Source organism: Babylonia areolata, chromosome 26, assembly GCF_041734735.1.
Source record: "Babylonia areolata isolate BAREFJ2019XMU chromosome 26, ASM4173473v1, whole genome shotgun sequence".
In the NCBI taxonomy this organism is placed as follows: domain Eukaryota; kingdom Metazoa; phylum Mollusca; class Gastropoda; order Neogastropoda; family Buccinidae; genus Babylonia; species Babylonia areolata.
This window is the reverse complement of record NC_134901.1, coordinates 28,599,286-28,619,856: the sequence shown is the minus strand read 5'-3', so window position 1 is coordinate 28,619,856 and position 20,571 is coordinate 28,599,286. Positions and strand designations below refer to the sequence as shown.

The 20,571-nt window shown below is 40.3% G+C and overlaps 3 protein-coding genes across 4 annotated transcripts in view; 1 reads left to right on the top strand and 2 right to left on the bottom strand.

The window, feature by feature from the left end:
* The window catches only part of LOC143300282 (uncharacterized), an 11,796-nt gene extending 6,918 nt beyond the window's left edge, over positions 1 to 4,878 (bottom strand). Inside the window, exon 1 of the mRNA XM_076613877.1 lies at positions 4,857 to 4,878. Within this exon, the coding sequence (XP_076469992.1) occupies positions 4,857 to 4,878 (22 nt within the window). The remainder of the gene's footprint in view (positions 1 to 4,856) is intronic.
* Positions 4,879 to 6,147: 1,269 nt separating this feature from the next.
* Positions 6,148 to 10,904, bottom strand: LOC143300248 (large ribosomal subunit protein eL14-like). The gene is made up of 4 exons (XM_076613837.1): positions 10,728 to 10,904; positions 8,996 to 9,190; positions 7,670 to 7,723; positions 6,148 to 6,296 (listed from the first exon to the last, which is right to left on the bottom strand). The coding sequence occupies exons 1-4, from the start codon at positions 10,887 to 10,889 to the stop codon at positions 6,195 to 6,197; spliced, it is 513 nt and encodes a 170-aa protein (XP_076469952.1). The 5' UTR covers positions 10,890 to 10,904; the 3' UTR covers positions 6,148 to 6,194.
* Positions 10,905 to 12,780: 1,876 nt separating this feature from the next.
* LOC143300457 (putative D-lactate dehydrogenase, mitochondrial) overlaps positions 12,781 to 20,571 on the top strand; it is a 31,894-nt gene continuing 24,103 nt past the window's right edge. For both annotated transcript variants that reach the window (XM_076614141.1, XM_076614142.1), the window contains exons 1-6: positions 12,781 to 12,926; positions 16,033 to 16,157; positions 16,657 to 16,798; positions 18,228 to 18,369; positions 18,832 to 18,991; positions 20,040 to 20,145. In XM_076614141.1, the coding sequence (XP_076470256.1) occupies positions 12,837 to 12,926; positions 16,033 to 16,157; positions 16,657 to 16,798; positions 18,228 to 18,369; positions 18,832 to 18,991; positions 20,040 to 20,145 (765 nt within the window). In that variant the 5' untranslated portion in view covers positions 12,781 to 12,836. The remainder of the gene's footprint in view (positions 12,927 to 16,032; positions 16,158 to 16,656; positions 16,799 to 18,227; positions 18,370 to 18,831; positions 18,992 to 20,039; positions 20,146 to 20,571) is intronic.

Genomic DNA, 20,571 nt, shown 5'->3' with positions numbered 1-20,571 from the left:
CTTGTGTATGGGGAGAGTTACCACTCTTTATTGTTTGTTACTCATTTACTTTCATAGCCTCATTATTCTTTCATGTCCACGTAGTGACTATTCGTCAGATGTCACATACATCATGTGAAAAGAGGTTAAAATCAATCTATAGACCTACAACTATAACAACACTTTATGTCAGTTATACTCACACTGAGGAATACTGCTCCCCACGCACGTGTAAACCAGGCAAAGCACAATGCAATGAATGAAGATCGTCATGGTCACTTCAATCAGAACTATATGCCACTGTTTAGTTCGCTCTATCGAACAGCAAACACTGATCGATCAAATGCGAACCCTCGTTTCCGTAACGCAGCAGAGTTTGGTGTGAATCTTTCGGGGATGTGTCAGGGGCTTTATGACACTCTGAAATGTTCACAAAATTAATTAGGTGACGGTTTTCAAAACTAGGCCTAATGTCTGAAAAAAGATGTACTTGTTTAATCATCGTGCAGCCTGACATAGTTTATTAATTTTATCAGATTATTGTGATAAAATGCAGATTTTGCGAACTTTTTATTGAATTAAGTACGTGCTATCTAGGACCTCTCTCTCTTTCTCTCTCTCACACACACACACACGGAATCATTGCCCTAGTTAGGGATATTTCCTCAGCACTGATAATCAGTTTCGCTGCAGCTATCGCTCTGTTGATGTGCATGTCGTTATAAGTTTATAGTGTCTGGTTTGCCGACACTAGTCTGAAAACCTGCAAATATGCGGTGTCAGTAGGTAAATCGTGAAAGTATCTCAATGACATTTTCAATTTCGTCTGACCGTAAGTTTTGAACAAAGAGGGGTATTCATCCGGATCCAGGTCTCTGATCTTAAACTGTTCACACCGTGTCCCTTACACGCTGGGGACAAGAAGAGTGGGGAAGGTGAAGGGGGCGGTGGAGGGTGTGTGTGTGTGTTGGAGGGGTGGGGGTGGGGGGGTCGGGATGAAGGAGCACCGGGTGCGTACAGTTAAGATCAGAGATCGGACGGTGACTGTGGATGGATGTGGTCACCAGCGGCCCAGGCTCCTCTCCTTGCATGGAAATTGTTTTCCAGAAAACATGACGTCGTGATCCAGAGGTTGGACATCCCGGCCCTCGGAACGCCACACCCGAGAACAGCCAGATTCCACCCCTTTTCAGACAGCCAGAGCCAGATTCCTCCCCTTTTCAGACAGCCAGATTCCACTATCCTTTTCAGACAGCCAGAGCCAGATTCCACCCTTTTCAGACAGCCAGAGCCAGATTCCACCTTTTTCAGACAGCCAGATTCCACCCTTTTCAGACAGCCAGATTCCACCCCTCTGGACTTCTGCTGACAGCCAGGATTGACTCATTCCCACCGTGGCTTCTCACAGCCCCCATCCCGCCACTCCACTTCGAACACCAGACCTCCCACCTGGACAGACATCCAGGAATCCAGGACTCACTTCCTCGGGCAATGCAGCCTCCACAGAACCAAGACCCTATCCCTGAACAACTAAACCTTGTGGGCTTTTTACCAATATAGGTCGATAAACTCCACGAGTTAGCCTAATTGTTCTTGTTTTGCCACTCGATATTTTCTGCCCAATCTTCATTTGCTCCAGCGCTGCTCACCTCTAATTCGGTATTCCTCCTTACAAACCCTCCTGTGCTCAGTACCAGAGGCAGTAGCTGTAGCAGACAGCGTAAATCAGTGATCACTGATGTCCAGATTGGCCGCCCTCCACAGGGAGGTTGTATACTCGTGTGCTTTCAAATAACGATTAGCTTGTTGCGTACTTCTTGGGGGTGAAAAGGACACCCAAAGGCGTGTCAGTGTTTACTCAGTGTGTTTGCCCGTTTCCAACAGAGAAACATTACCATAGTCAGGAATCCTGTGTTTCAGTCCGAAGGTTTTAAAACTTGACAATCATCTTTCAGATCTTCCTTCAGTATGATTTCAGTACATAGTCCAGCTGAAGAATCTCAATAATGTCTGATAATCATTAGTAGCTATTTCTATCTTTTATTATTTTTACCCAAGCGTCTTTATCGGGTATGATATTGTCCAATTTCAATTAGCCAAAAGAGTACAACCACAATATGTGGTAGGTATGCCTAAATGCCAACGGTTCAGTCGAAGCGACCCGCTCAACGTGTGAACTGCAAAGATAACGTGTTGTACATAGTCTGAAGTAGTTCTGTATTTGTAGGCTTTCTCCGACTGGTGGCACCAGGAAAAGTTAGGCTTCTCATTCTTTTCAACATTTTGTCGACATCTGAAATAGCAGGGCTGCCTGAAGGTAAATGCGAACGGGCAAGTCTAATTGCGAACAATGGCTTTGGGTACATGTAGACAATTAAAACAGAAGCAGGTCTTTACTGATTCATTAGACAAACCATATTGTTGGATCATCGCACCAGACTATTGTATTGTTGGTTTTGATCACACAGACATTTCAACACACACACCCACACCACACACAAATACGCCCTTTTGAGAGTGCTAACTGTGCAGAATCGTTCGCAAATACTCACGTCAAAATATCTTATGGTCTAATTGCACACGACATTATTTTGCAGATTCCTGTTAAAACTGACGTTCTGATCTGTCACCAATACGCTTTCTTGAATTCTTCCAACACTTGTAATGCGCTTTCAACATATCCGATCAAACCAACTATTTCAATCTGTGTCTAAAGTTCAAGTCCTATAACTTGCTTCCCTTGATTTTAGGATTTTTAAAGCACATTTGTGATTTTGGTGGCAGTGGTACGCGAAAAGAAAGAGCGCAGAAATAGCTGACTTTTTGACTGGTTCTTGGAAATGGATATTCTTAAAGGTATTAGGAAAAGGTCGAAGCAGGCGTTAAAAATTGTGACATGCAACCGTGAAGAACGCTTCGATGTGGGGCGGTATACGAATCGTTCGCAATTACCCATACCTACCTTTTTTACAATATAAACAGTAAGTAGCCGTTTTTCAGTTTTTTCCTACGATTTTCTTTCATGCAGACTATACTCTGGAAAACATATATGACTCAGATTTATAATAATGAAATGAAGAAGAAGAACGCTAATAATAGCATGAGTTTATACCGTATACACATACTTTTTCTTCTTCCGATGGCAGATACGGCTCTGAACTCATTCAGTGGTCCAGAATCAAAGAACAATGTGAGAACGTGGGTCACTGGGTAAAAATGTTTTCTTCGTCAGCTCTGGCCCTGATTATACCCTAAGAGTAAAGTAGCACTGTAAATTTGGTCACTGTGTTAAAATGTTTTCTTCATACGTTAAGAAACCAGGTCAGTTGGAATTTAGCGGGTCATAGCCTGACCTAGTTTATCTACCCTGCAGTATCACACAGGTCGTGCACAAGACAAGCAACCCGTTTTATTCGCACAACATATCAGATGAATTCAGGTTTTAGATACGTCATTATCCACCTCACGAGATCAGCCAACGGAGACACTGTGTGAGAATGGAATGGGGTCACTTCACACTGACGACGCAGTCTTTGCGGGAGAAAGGGCGGAGTCACAATGTTCCTTGCATCCAGATATGTGCGATTCCCACACCCTGTTACATGTTTGAGACTAAAAAAAAATCCAGCCAGTATCCAGACTTTTTCCACCTGTTCTTTCGTTATTATTTCAAAGAAACAAAGCTTCTTTGCATTACACTTAAGTTATCCAAACCACAAACCTTTTTCATTATCTTATATTCCTTCCTCCATTCCCCTCCTTTGGCTCCATACACAAAAATCACGTGTGTATCAGTTAATGTCGGCATGTGGAAATGTGCATGCATATATTTACATTAAAAATGAATGTTACCTTTCGGACCTATCGCTGGCCACAATGCCCCCCCCCCTCTTATATTCAAAAGGATGACACATCTGAATGTCTTCTGTCCATTCATCCATTTCTAAAATGTCTGCATCAGTATTGATACAACAAATGAAAAAGATTCATCCATTTCTAAAATGTCTGCATCAGTATTGATACAACAAATGAAAAAGATTGCTCCTAGAAAATCTACAGAAAGTAGTATCGATAATTTGTAAATAGAACTAGTCAATCCACTGTTACCTTCCTTTCTTCTCATAATCCCCCTGACCCCCCCCCCCCAATCCCTCATCCACTGCATGTGTGCTGAAATGAGTGAAGGCATTGTCTATATCACCTTTAAGTGAACCAACAAATAAGATAATAAACCAGAGAGAATGGAACTAAACAGCAACTCATGTCTTTACCACACACAGAAGATGGAACCCAGGACAATGTCTTTACCACACAGATGGAATGATCATCACTTGAAGACTTCTGCTTCTGAATGTGCCAGTGCATGTACGTGCATTGACCCATATTTAAATCGAAACAATCACATGAAGAATTCAGCTTCTCAATGTGCATGTGCGTTTTGACAAAAATGCAATGGTCCATTCTGAACTCAAAATAAACCATAATCATGTAAAGAGTTCAGCTTCTGAATGTGTGTGTGTGTTGACTAGTTCTGCTTCTGAATGTGTGTGTATGTACACCCGAAACCTGAGTGTGTGCACTAGTGTTAGAACTGACGATTCAATATTCCATGCTCAAATTGAAATAAATGACAATCACGTGCCGAGTTCATCCTCTGAATCTTTAAGTGTGTGTGTACAAACAATGCAATAGTGCCTGCTGATACTGATGAATGGCAACAATAAAAAAATTTTTAAATGTAAGCAAAGTACTAAAAGAAAGTATATATCTAGCTATACTTATCTGAAATGAAATTAAACACTTTCAGTTTTGTCATTTCCATTTAATTATAAATCTAATGATTGGGGGGCGGGTTTGGATAGGGCAGGAATCCGTACCTCTGCCCGCAGTCTGCACCATGGTAAAGTCTGTGCAATTAATGATCTTACAGCAGGAAAATTCCCACAAAAATGCTGACAAATCTGTCCTAAGGCACTCGTTTTGTGCTCTGGAAGGGGACAGATATTTCTGTACTGGGAACACTCAATGAGTTAAATATGATAATGATCAGTAACTCATATCGGAACAATTTCAATACTGCTTGTCAAAAAGTTAAAAGTGGCTTTCTTGCCACTACTGTAAAGAAACTGTTGACCAAAGGGCTTAAGAAATGTTCAAACTGTGCTCAAACATCACCAGAAAAGTTGCCAAGGTGTATCCATCAAGAGCTGCATCTCTTTCCTAGCTGACTGCATCTGGTTGGCTAAAAAAGTCAACCAAGTTCAATCAACCAGAACCCCATGCCGAAGTGTTGTTATATGGACGTGGGCATGTGCACAATAGTACCATGCTAGTGCAAGGTAACTAATTGAACAGGCTATCATTGTATAATAATGGTTATAATAACGTAACAGGGTCTGCTGATGAAAAGGTATTGGTTCAAAAGATTTGTATTTGTATTTATTTTTATCACAAGATTTCTCCGTGTGAAATTCGGGCTGCTCTCCCCAGGGAGAGCGCGTCGCTACACTACAGCGCCACCCCCCTTTTAAAAAAAATTTTTTCCTGCGTGGTTTAATTTTTCCTACCCAAGTGGGTTTTTCTACAGAATTTTGCCAGGAACAACCCTTTTGTTGCCGTGGGTTCTTTTACGTGTGCTAAGTGCATGCTGCACACGGGACCTCAGTTTATTGTCTCATCTGAATGACTAGCATCCAGACCACCACTCAAGGTCTAGTGGAGGGGGAGAAAATATCGGCGGCTGAGCCGTGATTTGAACCAGCGCGCTCAGATTCTCTCTTGCTTCCTAGGCGGACGCGTTACCTCTAGGCCATCACTCCATTGATGTGATGTAAACAACTAAAAAAATTATCTGATCTTTACTGAAGTGGAAAATACCAAATTTGATTCATGCGATTACTTGACGAAAAAAGAAAAGAAAAAAGCCTTGTACCTTGATATGGATATTAAGTCTACTGTATCTGACCTGTTGGAAGATATGGAAAATTGCTAGACTGTTAGAAGCACCTTGTTATGTGGATAACACAAATAGTGATCAGTTGCGTAAGCAGCAACACCCCAAAACAACCAATACAAACCATATTCCTTTTGGTCAGGGTTGCACCGTTCACAATGCATACACACACACACACGCACACAAGCAGTCTCCATGTATCCACAGATAAAAAATGAAGCTGGAAAGTCTTTTTATTTATATTCACTGTCACAGAGCCAGTTTACTTTTTGCTGACTTTCTTCCTGAGCCTCTTGGGTTTGCTGGGCGCTTTCTTGGAGGCCTTCAGCAGTTTGCCAAACTCCACGTTGACCAGTCGGTTCCTCTGTAACAACACGGCAGTCAATGTAAAAACAAGATCAATCAAATTTTTCTATCTCAGCTGATATCTGTTAAGAGCTAGTTTCCTGTTCAGTAAGAATGAACTTTTATCCAAATATTCCTTGTGACACTGGTCCTTAGTAATGAAGACAATCTTATCTATACTATTTTAACGAAATGAGATACTCAAATCTGTATACTTGGACTGCCATTTGTTTTCATAGATTAAAAATCAAAAAGGTATAGTTGTAAACAGTGTGAATAAAATTTATTTCATGAGTAAGAAATGTACCTGAACTGTACAAAACAAGGCCATATTTGCAATCAAACCAGGATTTTTTTTTTTTTTTTTTCCACTGGACACTTTTACAATATTTAGAAGTGTGTGTCCTTGCCTCAGACTTGGTATTGTCAGCAAGTGTCAGGTGACACTTTATGACGGCAATTCCTATCAAACAAGGCTCATCACTGGCAAGAACTGAGAAGACAGTACTCTTTCCATTGCAGAGTACTTTACTGTTCAATTAAAGAAATTCATTTGTGATGTAAAATACAAACAATACACAAAATTCACAGTCAATCAACAAGCAAGCATAAAAATGACAAACATGCCTTTCTCTAAGAGACATGTAGAATGATTTTTTTAACACCCCCCCCCCCCCCCCCCCCCCCCCAACACTGACAAATATATAAATACACAAATTCTTAAATGTTAAACCATGTACCACTGAGACTGAAAATGCTTATCCACTGGACATATCACATTGAAGCGCTTTCTATTCATCATTTATCATTAGGTCATTTACAGAAATTAAGCCATTTGGAACAATTTCAGACATTATTTCTCTTCTAAATTCAACAACTGGGTAATTTAATATGGCAACCTTTCAGTCCACATGTGTTCCCATCGTAGCACTGTGTCCATGCTTTCTACATGTCAAATACTTTTCCTCTGGGCAAATGGCATTCAATTCAAGATCCAACTTTGTTCTCATGTCTCTCAGACAAGATGAAGTTGTGGACTTTGTGTCAAAGTGTGAAGAGAGTGTGCATCCTTGCCTCAGACTAAGTATTGTCAGCAAGTGCCAGGTGACACTTTATGACGGCAATTCCTATCATACAAGGCTCATCATTGGCATGCACAGCAAAAGCAAAGGAGTGCTGTGAAAAACACCCCACAAAAAGTAAGAACTTTTAGGCTCGAATAACAGTAAGGAACATTTATTATGGAAGCCCACAAAATAATCATCAAAGAGAATGAAAAGAAGCAGCACTGCCTCCCATTGGCCAGTTTGACATGTGTCCCCTGTTGTGATTAACGGTATTTCACACTATTTACCCCCTAGCAGAAAGTTACTTTATCACTGTAAAACTCACCGCCTGCTTGGCCTTCAGCAACTTGAACCTGTCAAAGTCTGTAAGCTGCGCCCTCTGTAAGACATACAACATTTACTATTTAGCCACAAACATAATCATCTACCAAGCTTGTTGAGCACACAGAAGTATAATAGTATAATAATGCAGTACTGTCTGAAATAGCTAAACCAGATGATGACAATCAAATCATGTATAAATTGTCACCCAACACTACAAACCCTTTTATGAATATCAGTACCTTATAAAATAATCACACAGGCTGAAAGAACCCGCAACAAAACTCAAATGTTTCAAAACCTTCAAAGGTCATGTAGAGATGTAATGATATCCAAGATCTACTTGCCTCAGACAAGGTATTGTCAGCACGTGTCATGGGACACTTATGACGGCAATTCCTATCAAATAAGGCTCATCATTGGCAAGAGACTTCACCATGAAAAAAACAAACAAAAAAACCAAAAAAAAAACAACCACCCAGAAACCAAAACTCACAAACACATATTTTGAAAGTATATATCCTTCAATAACTTATAGCACACCACTGATACACAGATTAACTGTCAAGACCACAACACCACCAGTTAAGACCATGTTTGACATTGACAAAGCGTCTTTCCAAGCTCGCACAAGCAATCCCTTACAATGGTTGATACTTTATCTTATCAATGTTAGGATGCAAATATTCACTTCAGCTCTACAATCTATTATTATATGTGGCCAAAACAATTCTTCAAAAGAAAAGAGGATGCTGTTTAAAAAAAAAATCTTTAGAATTATTTGCCATGATGGATTTTTTTTTAATGCTGAATTACCATATGCAAGACTCAGAAAATATAGTTGTGATCAGTACATGTAGTAATGATCAATGTTCATTACTATGATTCTATGAACGTTCAAGCGGTTTAATAATACAAACTACAAGATGCCAAGAGTAAGAAATGGGTATGTTATGTTACTTGCCTCAGATTAGGGATCGTCATCAAGTATCATGTGATACATTATGACGGCAATTCCTATCATACAAGGCTCTTCACCGGCAAGTAAATTTTTCTCAAATCTACTGTCACAATGACCGGATCCAATGATGCCGAATTGCACCCCTCCCTTCCCATCATACTGCCATTAAAACCTGCAACCCCCTTTTCTCAAGATAAGTGTTGTCTGACCTTGTATGTTGTGATCTGTTTAGATATGACAACTGAAATAGTGATAAGATCATAACCACCAAAAACAAACTCCTGGTAGGGATGCTTTGCAGCTTGATAAAATGTAAAGTGGGAGGGGAAAAAAACAAACAAAAAAACCCCACAGAAATGGCACACTCACCCTCTCTCTGGCGGCGATCTTCTTGGCCCAGGTGGTCTCCTGCCATTTCTTGGCAATGTCTTCCTTCTCCCACGCCTTGCGGACAGACCCAGTGCGGGCAGAGGGCCCAATCTTGACGGTGAACTGTGTCAGGTGCAGTGCCTTGAAGTTGATGTCACGTCTTAGGACACCACTGCACGGTCCATCCACCAGAGCCTGAACACAAAACGGGCATCATCAACAACAATAAAATGGACAACAACAAAATAAAAAAGGTCGAGGCAGAGGCACAAAGGCATTTCCTGAACAGCCATGTCTTGCTTCTACTACCTACCCTCATTTACTTCACTTTTTCTGGTTCCCATATATTGAACAGTGATGAGTCAAAATATAGGGAAGAAGTACTAGAACTTGTCAGCCGGTGTGATCAAAACAACTTAGAACGTATCAAAAACAAAAGAATTAATTTTAGTTTTCAGGAAGACCAGATCTGACCCCTTACCACTTGTCATTAAAGACAAGTAGAGATCATCAGCGATTTTAAATTTCTCGGACTGATCATTTCCAACGATTTGAAATGGGAGAAAAATACGGAAAAAATTGTTAAGAAAGCACAACAGTGCCTGTACTTTCTTCGGCACCCCAAAAAGTTCAGAATTAAAGAATCATGGTTGATTTCTACTGAGCAGTCATTGAAAGTGTGCTAACCTTCGCTATTACTGTTTGGTACAGAAACATTTCCAAAGCAGAAGTTGCAGCCCTAAACAGAATCGTAAAAACTGCCACCAAGATTACCGGGGCTGATCTACCTTTTCTAGAAGACGTATAAGTGGCTACTCAAAAAAGCAAAATAACCAGCCAGGACGAATCACATCCAGCTTTTGGGATTTTTTTAGATGCTCCCCTGTGGTCGACGGTACAGAAGTAAAATAACGAAACCAATCGCTTCGCCAATAGCTTTCCCCCCAAAGCAGTCAATGGCATGTCTCTAGAACAAATCCAGTATGATAAACAGAATTGTGCAATCAACAACCATCTACCTAAAGATCTAGTCATCAGCCCCATCCACATGTAATATGCAGCTTCTGTTCAAACGTGCGTGCGTGCGAGTGTGTGCAGTGCGTGCATGTATGAGTATGCACATGTTTTTATATTGATATGCACTTGTACGTATCTTAATTTCTACTGTATCTGTGTTTGTGTAGGAGTTTCATTTTATGTTCGTATCTTGTAATGTACTATCTCCCCCAATATTCCTTGTGACCCCGGTATACTCGGTAATAAAGACATTCTATTCTATTCTATTGTAACAGTCCATAACTGGCTGCTACTCGTCTCTGGACCTTACAATTAATCTCAGTTACACCCATTTACTGTCAGATCACACTCAGCTCCAACATGTTCAAACCTATTTTTAAGGGGAATTGAAGTGGTCGAGCATTATGGCTTACATATTTAGCATAGGATGGCTCATCTAATACTTTTTATAACAAAAATATGTAACTGGAGAAAAAAATGTTATTTACGTAAGTGTTATGCTTCCAGCAGTCATGACTAATTAGTTTTTTTTCCTCCATGACTAATTAGTTTGTTGTTTTTTTCTTTTGTTCACTGATATCACCCGGAATCAAGTTATATAAGTGAGTGAATGAATGGTCTGCAAAAACTTTGTTTACCAAGTACAGTTTTGAGTACATTTATTGTTTTGTTACTATTATTATTATTACTACCTGAACCACATAAGGCAACTCACCCTATTCTGGTCGATGACGTCGACAATGACACACAGTTTGCCCTTGTCATCTCCATGGGCAATGTAGGCCACACGGCCAACCTCAACAAAACGCTCGAACACCTGAAAGAAAAAGAACAGGCACAAATAAATAAATAAATAGACCAATTTGAATGCCTGCATTGTCAATCTATCTCAATTACAGTTTTTTTTCCATTACCTGCAAAATCCAATCATATTACTGAGCTACATCTGTTAATGGCTTTGTCAGTGATAAAATCAAATTAATCTGGACCTGTAACCAATGTGTGTGGATCACCATAGATGATCTCATATCAATTATAGTTTACATAGCTTTTCATTCTTATCACACAGGAAATGCAGCATTGCATTCCCCAAACCCCTTCTGAAAAGCTGTTTAACCTTTGCAGTTCTTTATCAAATATGGTTGAAGCTGCATGCAATCTTGTAAGTGTAACCAAATAGTTATAATGTTAACATTGACAGGTATATGATATCAATCAATCAATGTTAATGCATATTTTACAAACAAAATATCACCATCTCCAATACAAATTTGATACTGATCCTTATAGTTCTATATTCTGTGTATCAACATCAAGCTGAATGTTTATTTTTTGTTGTTTTGTTTTTAGTTTATAATACACCCACCTTCTTTAAACATTGCGTGGATTCATGTCTGAACCAATATGTAATATAGGTATCTCGCTTGGCAATATCCTCTGTACTTTTCTATTTGTAAGGTAGAAAAACTTGTAATATATACTCTGTATTTCTTCCCCTCCACTCTTTGGCTGACCTTTACATCTCTTGACAGTGGAAGAAATACAGAGTATATAATAATAACTGGACATTTATCAACTCTTGCCCTAGTGGTCGGCGAGGCTTTAAGCACCATAATTTCATTTCATTTATCAGCTTTCTTCATTGCACAAGGTGCTTTACAATTCACACACACACACATACGAAACTCAGCCCTCAACTTCCAATCATGCATAATAAACATATATGCACATACAAACTTGTACATACAATAAAAACATACATAAATGCATCCATTCAACACACAATACAGTGTGACAAATATACCTACACAATCAACTACTTTCATGATTGAGAGAGGGTCTAAAGGAAATGCTGCTGGAAGAGCAAAGTCTTGAGGTTAGATTTAATGGAAGGCAGTAAGGGGCTGTGACAAACGTGGTGAGGCAAAGAGTTCCATGTTGTTATTTGAACAGCAGATGATGAAAAGGCTCGACCACCGTGCTGTTCTTTTGTATTTTGGGACGCGGAAGGTTCTGTCATCGGCAAATTTCAACAAATTTATGATTTTTCGTCCACGGAACTAAACTGAATGGAAAGAACACAGAATGACAGGTGGATATTGCCTCTCGCTTCATGGGTTTTTTGTTCTGAAATATAAAATCGTGTTGGCACAACACACGTGGTAACACAAAACTGTGAAAAGTGGACGAAAAATATTACCATGCAAGTAAAACGTGGACTTCTGACATCATCGAAGTAAACTTTATTGTTTATGGTACCCAAACGAGCGAAAATACTGTACAAAGTGACAATGATCACAATTCCTTTTGCCAGTTATAAGTCGCCATGATTCACGGCGTGTACTCATGGCCGTCAATATCTTCCAGCAATAATGTCATATATCCAACTACAACTTGAGTCAAATCATATGAAAATGAAATTATGTGAAATCGGAAATGAAAAATAATACGCTAAAATTACATATTTATGATACACAATATTTCTATTTGTAACAAAATATTTGAAAAACTACTGAGCTCCTAAACACGTGAACCCCACACTCACCATCTTGTTAGCCGGAAAGACTGTCTAGAGAAGTGAATGCTGGGAAACCGGATGATTTTTAAAATTTTGCATTTTTTATCTTTTCGTTCCATTGCTATGCTGTTTTACTTTCAAACAAATATGTATAGATACTGAAGGCTTTTTAAGATAATTGGACCGAAAAAATAAAATATTTTCTACTCTGAAAAGGTTTTTTTTCGGTAGCGGCTATGTCCTTGACCATGAACTCTAACCTTGACTTCGCGACACTTCCGGTGAGGAAAGTACAAACTGACCAAAATGCGTTGTCGAAATGCACTTAGATACGCGCAACTTTTGAGACAGAAAACTCCCCATCAATGGCAGCAGCACTTATTTCAGTCGGCGAAGGTATTGGTATCGACTCGTCCAAGATCTTAACCCTTAACAACTTGACTTTGAGAGCGTCAACCAATAGGTCGTTACGCTTCACTCTTTCTGATGTTGACAGGGTGCACAGCAGGCATTTTGACTGGCTTACACCAACACTCAGCCTCGAACAGCATCATCACCAGTGTTCACCACAACCACCTTTTAGTTTATTTCACAGGCTTTGTTATGATTTATCTAAATAGCTGGTTCAGTCCCCGCGCGTCCTACCCTTCCCTCTGTCGTTACATTGTACTTCCTAAAGCTTATCTGACATGATTGATCAACTCGAATGGCCCACTCAGCAACGGCAAGGCTGGCCATGCTGTACAGACTGCAGCATGACAAAGTTTAACATGTCCCCCTTGAGGCAGAAGCTCATCTCCACCAGTACCATGACAACTGACTTACCCCCCCAATTGCTGGAACCAACCAAAAAAGAGGAGTTAGTGATATTTAAAAAAAACCCATTATATCGAAATCATGGATCAGAGTAGCAATAAATCACGGGCTATCTTCTGTCCCTCCTCACCCACTGCACCCCCCCCCCCCTCCACCCCTACCCCAATTCCACTGATCAGCAGTGGAATGCCACCATCACCTCTGCCTCTTCTTCACATCATTAAGGAACACTAACTGCAAAATATTAGTAGTGAACCCCCCTAGCCCCCTCCCCCCCCCACACACACACCTCCCCAGTTTTAGGTGCCAGAAAAATCAACCTGTATGATTGTGGGACCTCAACACCGAAGAAGAAGAAGGGTATACCCCCTGAGATTGCTTTGCTGGCCAGAGTGGTCTAACCTAGATACTGTGAAATAAAGATAATTTAAAAAAAAAAAATTTTTTGGATAGAAGTAGTGAGTAGTGCTTCTTTATACATACGCCCCCCCACCCCCACACACACACCTCCCAGCCCCCAGCCCCCGAATAGTGGCAGAATAATTAACAAATGATTGTGGCCACTTCATGGCAAGGAGGAAGTCAACTACAGTGTAAAAGGGTTGGTCATTCATTCTTTACATACATTTCTGTCAAGTTTGATCTCTTCCTCTAGATAATGATTTATACATAAACATAATTTAGCCCTCTATCCAGAAAATTTCTCTCAGTGCTTACATGATATTTCACACAATACATTAATGTTACATAATCATAATTATACATGCCAAGCTGCACCTTAGAAACAATATACACATACACAATGCATACAAACAAGCAGACATTGAAATGCACAGCCTCAGCTAGCGGAGAGATTAAAATGAGATGAGAAACATTGTCAGATTTAGAAGCTCTGCAGATGAATCTTGCAGCATTTTTCTGGATTCATTGAAGTCTGAAGGTACTTGGGAAGGTCAGCCAAAAGAGCATTACAGTAATCCATTCTTGAGAGAACAAAGGTGCACACAAATGGTTTGGTTGCATCAGTAGAGAGATAGTCATGGGTAGAACTGATCGGACATAATACACACAATACCAGATAGGGAGCTTCACATGTGTTTGATGTTAACAATTTTCCAGATTGTTGTTGGGGTGAAGGTTACTGGTTAGAAAAGCGAAAAACAAAAAACAAAAAAGCCCCATAAAATGAAGCAACAACAGATGGAAAAGGAGACTGATACCCTCTTAAACTACATCAGAGTTGGAAAAAAAAGTTCTACTGTATATGGTGCAAGGCTTAGTTGACCTTACCACTTAATACCAGCAGAAAAAGTTCTACTATATGTGGTAAAAGACTTAGCTGATCTTACCAGCATCTTGAGCTTAGTCAGTCAGGCTTCTACTTGCCCCCATCCCTCCCTTTCCAAATAGATAAATAAATAAGCAGTTACATGAATCAACCTCTATGTTATGATTCCTCCTTGAAACAAACTGCTGGAATACTGATTCGTTTAGATGGAACTAACACAATTACACCATGACAGTAGTACCTCTCAGCTTTGGTTGACATCAGGATGTATTCAGAAAGAAAACACAAGTACATCCCTCAGATCCTTGATTGATCTTTTTATCATTATCATCAATGAAGGGTTATGCAGTAAAACTGTCCCAGTTTCCCTGGCCCTTTATATCCCATTTTCATGTTGTCATCAGTTTTGGTTTCTTCTCTGTTTGTGCCAAAAGGTCAGTTTCATGTTAAACATGACACATGCAAGGTCATTTGTTTCATTCTAATTTGCTTGCAGACTTGGAACACTGCTGGTGATGTGGAGACAGTACCAGTGATGATGTTGCAGTCAGACAGTCAGACATATTAATGATACTGATAGATAGTACTTGTATGGTGCAGACTCCCTATATAATGGCCTCTAAACACCTAACATGAAACAATACATGTACACTAGCGCATTAAATAACATACCTCTGGATGTGAAAAACAACAACGTGTGTGTGTGTGTGTGTACACTAAACTAATACAACAGATTATAGATATGAACAGTCACACACACACACATACACACACACACACACACAAGATAAAAATGCCTTACACACACTTGCATGCACACACACACATGCTCGTGCATGCACACACACACACACACACACACACACACACACACACAAGATAAAAATGCCTTACACACACTTGCATGCACACACACACATGCTCGTGCATGCACAAACACCCAACCAGACGCACACACACGACCCACTGTCTACAGTCCTGGGTTCTGTCTCTGTTCTCCTGGCCCTCCTGTCTCCCGACGACCCATTTGTTGTCATGTAGATCAATATGAAGAGAAAGAAAATACTGCTAAGTTTCTGTGGCTTTTTTTTTTTTTTTGCTGATTTTCAGGGTAATGATATTCTGACAGTTGACTAGTGAAATTTTGGAGGATAAAGGGGGTGGAAATAGAGAGGTGGTCAGCTGACATGGTTTTTACTTCTTTTTTTTTTCTTTTTTTTAATTGAAAGAGGCTTCAAATGAGATCACGACAGTGACTGAAGATTTTTTAGGCATTTGCTTCACAGTATGCCAGTAGTGCAGCTGTTGAGAATGTAAGCAACAGAAAGAGAAGAAAAACAGCACAGCACGAATGGTCATCTGTTGTCATTCTTAACCAATCCCTTGTTTGTGTTCCAGGCACCAGACATTGGGAAAGTGACAGCAGGTTTCATTGAGGACCTTAGGACCATTGTGGGCAAAAGCAATGTGTCCACTTCTGAAGCTGCCCGAGAACAGCATGGGCATGACGAGTCTTACCATCCGTCAGTTTGAGCCTTTTCTGCGTTCATGTTGAACCCATCTCTTGTGTTTTGTCCTGTGCCTGTCCCTCTTGTGTCCATTTGTTTGCATCTCTGTGTTTGTTGTATTAGGGGCTGTCTGGTGTCAATGCTTTTGTCAATATGGTCCACATGCTTATGAATTTCTTGCTGCCATCATTTACTGCTGACTGCATTTTATTTGTTTATCATGTTATTGTAATTATCAGTTTGTATCTACATTCCATTGTGTAACTGCTGATTGTAACCATTTTGTACATAAAGGGATACACACATTAATCAGTGCACTCATGTACACATGTACACAGAAAAACATTAAACATACAGCCATTCAGATGAGATTTGTAAATGGAGATGTCTTGCAGAATTGTTCTAACAGCAGCTAAACAATTTCCTCTGGAGAATAAGCCAGGTAAATACAGTTAGCAAGGGACGAAAAAGAAATAAAAAGTTGGTTACTGTTTTCCTATGGTGTTCTTTGTAGCACTCAACTGCCAGATGTGGTGGTGTTCCCCAGCGATGTGCAACATGTGAGTCTTGTGGCAGAGCTGTGCAACAAAAACACCATTCCTCTGATTCCTTTCGGCACAGCTACAGGGCTGGAAGGGGGCGTCAACGCTGTACTGGTCAGTCCTTTCTTCATGTGGCGAGACATTGACATTCTAGGAGAGCAAGTGTTGCACTTTCTGCTACTTTACTGCATTTTAATTACACATACTTAACCGTGACCCACAAGTGCAGACTCCGGCAGGGGAGTGGGTCACGGTAAGTATGTTATTTAAACGTAATTTTAGGAAGAAAGTTTCCTTTATGCATGATTTGTTGCTGTTTGTGCACAGATCTGTTGATGTCTATATATAACATGTTGCTGTTTATACATGATGTCTTGCTGTTTATATATGATATGTTGCAGAGATCTGTTGATGTCTGTATGTAACATGTTGATGTATATGCATGGTGTCTTGCTGTTTATGTATAACATGCTGCTGTTTATGCATGATGTCTTGCTGTTTATGTATATGTTGCTGTGTATGTGTGGTGTCTTGCTGTTTATATATAATATGTTGCTGTGTATGCATGGTGTCTTGCTGTTTTAAACAGTTTATATATGTTTATATGATATTCTGCTTTTTATGCATAATATATTGCTAATGTAGAAATATTGGTAACTCTTTTTAAGATGAGCATACATTTTTAAGGATTCTGACAATGAGGAGCTGTTTTGGTGGTGTTCTTGCTAAAGATATATGGTGCTAAGAGAGGGTCGAACAGGCTTGGGTATTACTGTGAGTGACTCTAGTGGTGTACACACCTCCAGTCACCCTGATTTTGGGTCATGGAGATGTTGACATCATGACTGAAATGTTTGGAGTGGTAAAACTCATCTGATCTGCCAATCATAATTTTGTTGAAAGAGCTTGACTTGTTGAGAGTGATTATCATGCATGTTGCAATCGAAAATGTGTTTGGCGATTTCGATATGATTTATTGAAGCCAGAGAGTTGTGATCAAGATGGAGAAGGCTAGAGACTGATAGATCTGTGTGATGATTAGAAAACAATGAAATGCCAGTTGATGTGGGCTGCTTAAGATTGAATTGTTCCATTTCCAGTACACACCTTCTGGTTCAACTCACATTTCTGCAATCTTTTAGATTTTATATAAATACTGGTAATCTCCCACCCTTTCTCTCTTCTCCTAGCCCCGGTGCTTCCTGTTTTGTTGTTATAGTCCAGCAGGAATCACATTTGAGCCATGAAGGCTTTGCCTCTTGTTGATCATGGTACTGATTTAGACCAAAGTCCTAAAATCACACACTGTTTTGAAGTGACCTTGCTGTTCTGTAGAACATGGGTATCATCACTTTACAGTGTGACAATCTCCCCTCTTTCAGCATTGAAAAAGAATGTGATCTATTTTGTGTGTGCGTGTGTGTGACGTTGGAGGTTGACAGGCCAAACATGTTTTTGTTGTTTACCAGCATCTGAACTAGGGACACAAGTGTGGAGGACTTTCTGCAGAACAGGAAGTGGACAGGACCTTTGTTTTTTTCAGGGAGGTGTGAGCCTTGACCCCAGCCTGATGAAGAAGGTTGTGACTGTTAATGATGAAGACTTTGACTGCACCGTTGAATCAGGGGTGACTCGGAAGGAGCTCAACTCTTACATCCGTGAAACAGGGCTCACCTTTCCCATTGGTCAGTGCTGACACACACTTCTTTTTCTTTCCTCCACCTCCCTACTCCCCAAATTTGGGACTTTTTTTTCAATATTTTGTATGATGATTGATGATGGGGTTAATGAAGATGTTGCTATGGGGGTCTGTTCAGGATTGGGACTACAGGATGAGCCTGTCCACACAGCAGTTGTGTCTCTGTGAGAGAAAGAGTGTGTGTGTGTGTGTGTGTGTGCATGTACTTGCATGTACGAGTATGTAAACACACTTTTGCGTAAGACCGAGAGAAAGAAAGAGACAGAATATATGTATGTGTGTTTGTGAGAGGGAGAAAAGTTGAGATAATAAGCAAACACTAGGAAAGCAGTTATTTTGAATTTACAAAATGCAGAAACATGAACATTTGATAGATAGCATCAAAAGACAGCTGAAGACATCAGAAGAAGCGTGTAAAGTAAGCCTACCTCCCTCTGTACTACCTCAGATCCAGGATCGGACGCCTCACTGTGTGGAATGTGTGCCACCAGCGCCTCAGGGACCAACGCAGTCCGCTACGGGACCATGAAAGAAAACACGTTAAACCTTGAGGTGGTGCTTGCTAATGGCACTGTGTTCTGGACCGCTGGTGAAGGGACACGCTGCAAGTGGGTCATGATGCTGCTCTGCTCAGTTTCTGTTTTGAGAATCTGATCTGTATTGAGAGATTTTGAACTGGTTTTCTCCTGACCAATTTATTTCAGGCTGGACCAAAAATCGGTCATCCACAAGAATGAGTTGCAGAAAAACATTGAAAACAAACTGAAAAGCTGAATGCTTGTGTGCATGCACACACACACACACACACACACACACACACACACACACACACGCATGCATGCACGTACACACACATATCACCTTGCTCGCACACTCACACAAGCTAATTGTTTGTCCTTTGAAAACAAAAGTTTCTGAGAGGGCATGACAGAGATAAGACCCACATCCCACATCCCCCAACCCCCTGCTTTTCCCTGAATTCAGTAGTGAGTGATGTTAACGAAGGCTTTCATCTGGACTGAAAACACTGCAACATGATGGAAATCTAAATTCAGTTTTAACTCGCACTTAAATGTTATTATTCATTAACAAAACTGTGTGGTACAAAGGATTTATTGGAAGAATCTAGAATCAGCAGTTGTTGTTTTGTGTTTGTTTGTTGTTGTTTTTTAAAATTCATGTGACCTGAAGAATACCAGAGAATGAGTTGCAATATCTTGGTGTTTTACCAAAATGGCTGCTGTAAATATTGTTACATTACATTACATTACATTACATTAACACATAAACATCTCATGGCCTTTTACAGTCATCAGGGCAGTGAATTCATATCCACTGTGTCTAGGGCTCAGCATACGAAGGTGGTGCCCAATCCTCTCCTTCCACCGTTTGAACCCTCCCCAACCGAATTCAGGCACCCATTCACACCTGCAGGAGTGAGGGAAAATTCAGTCAGGTGTCTTTCCCAAGGACACACACAACACCATGCTGAAACGGGGCCTCAAACCCTGATCACTGGTGGACACTGGATCAGAAGTCCAATGCTTAACTGATTCTCTCTTCCCCTCTCTCTCTGTCTCCCTCTCTGTCTGTCTGTCTGTCTCTGAATATATATATATTTGTTGTTTTTTACCTGTGGTTAGGTGGGTGTTGCAGGAAGTCAGCAGCTGGATATAATCTGACCAACCTGTTTGTGGGGTCAGAGGGCACACTGGGGATTATCACCAAGGCCATCCTTCGTCTCCATGCCATCCCGGAGTCTGTGAGTGAATCGTGTGTCTGTAAAGGAGAGCGTGCGAGAGAGAGGGAGAGAGAGCGAAGCAGTCTGTGGTGTTACGGAGCTGTCTCAGTGATTCCCTTTGACAGGAACAGGGTTGTGGTTTTTCCGTTCCTTATTTATAAATTAAATGGTAGCTCCCCATAAAAAATGCATTGATGAATCCTGCATTACTGCATTATAGACATTAATCTGTTAAAAATATCAAAGCCACTTCTTGGTTTAAACAGTATTTTATTTGGAACATGTTACAATACAACACAGTTGTAGATGAACAGGACAACAAGAAAGTTTTATGCAATGTCTTGTCCTGATACATGTACATTATAAGTCTGTGACAGATGTCATCATAGCTAGAAGTTTGAAACTGACCATACATGAATTTCAGCAAAACTAAACTAAGGTGTAAAT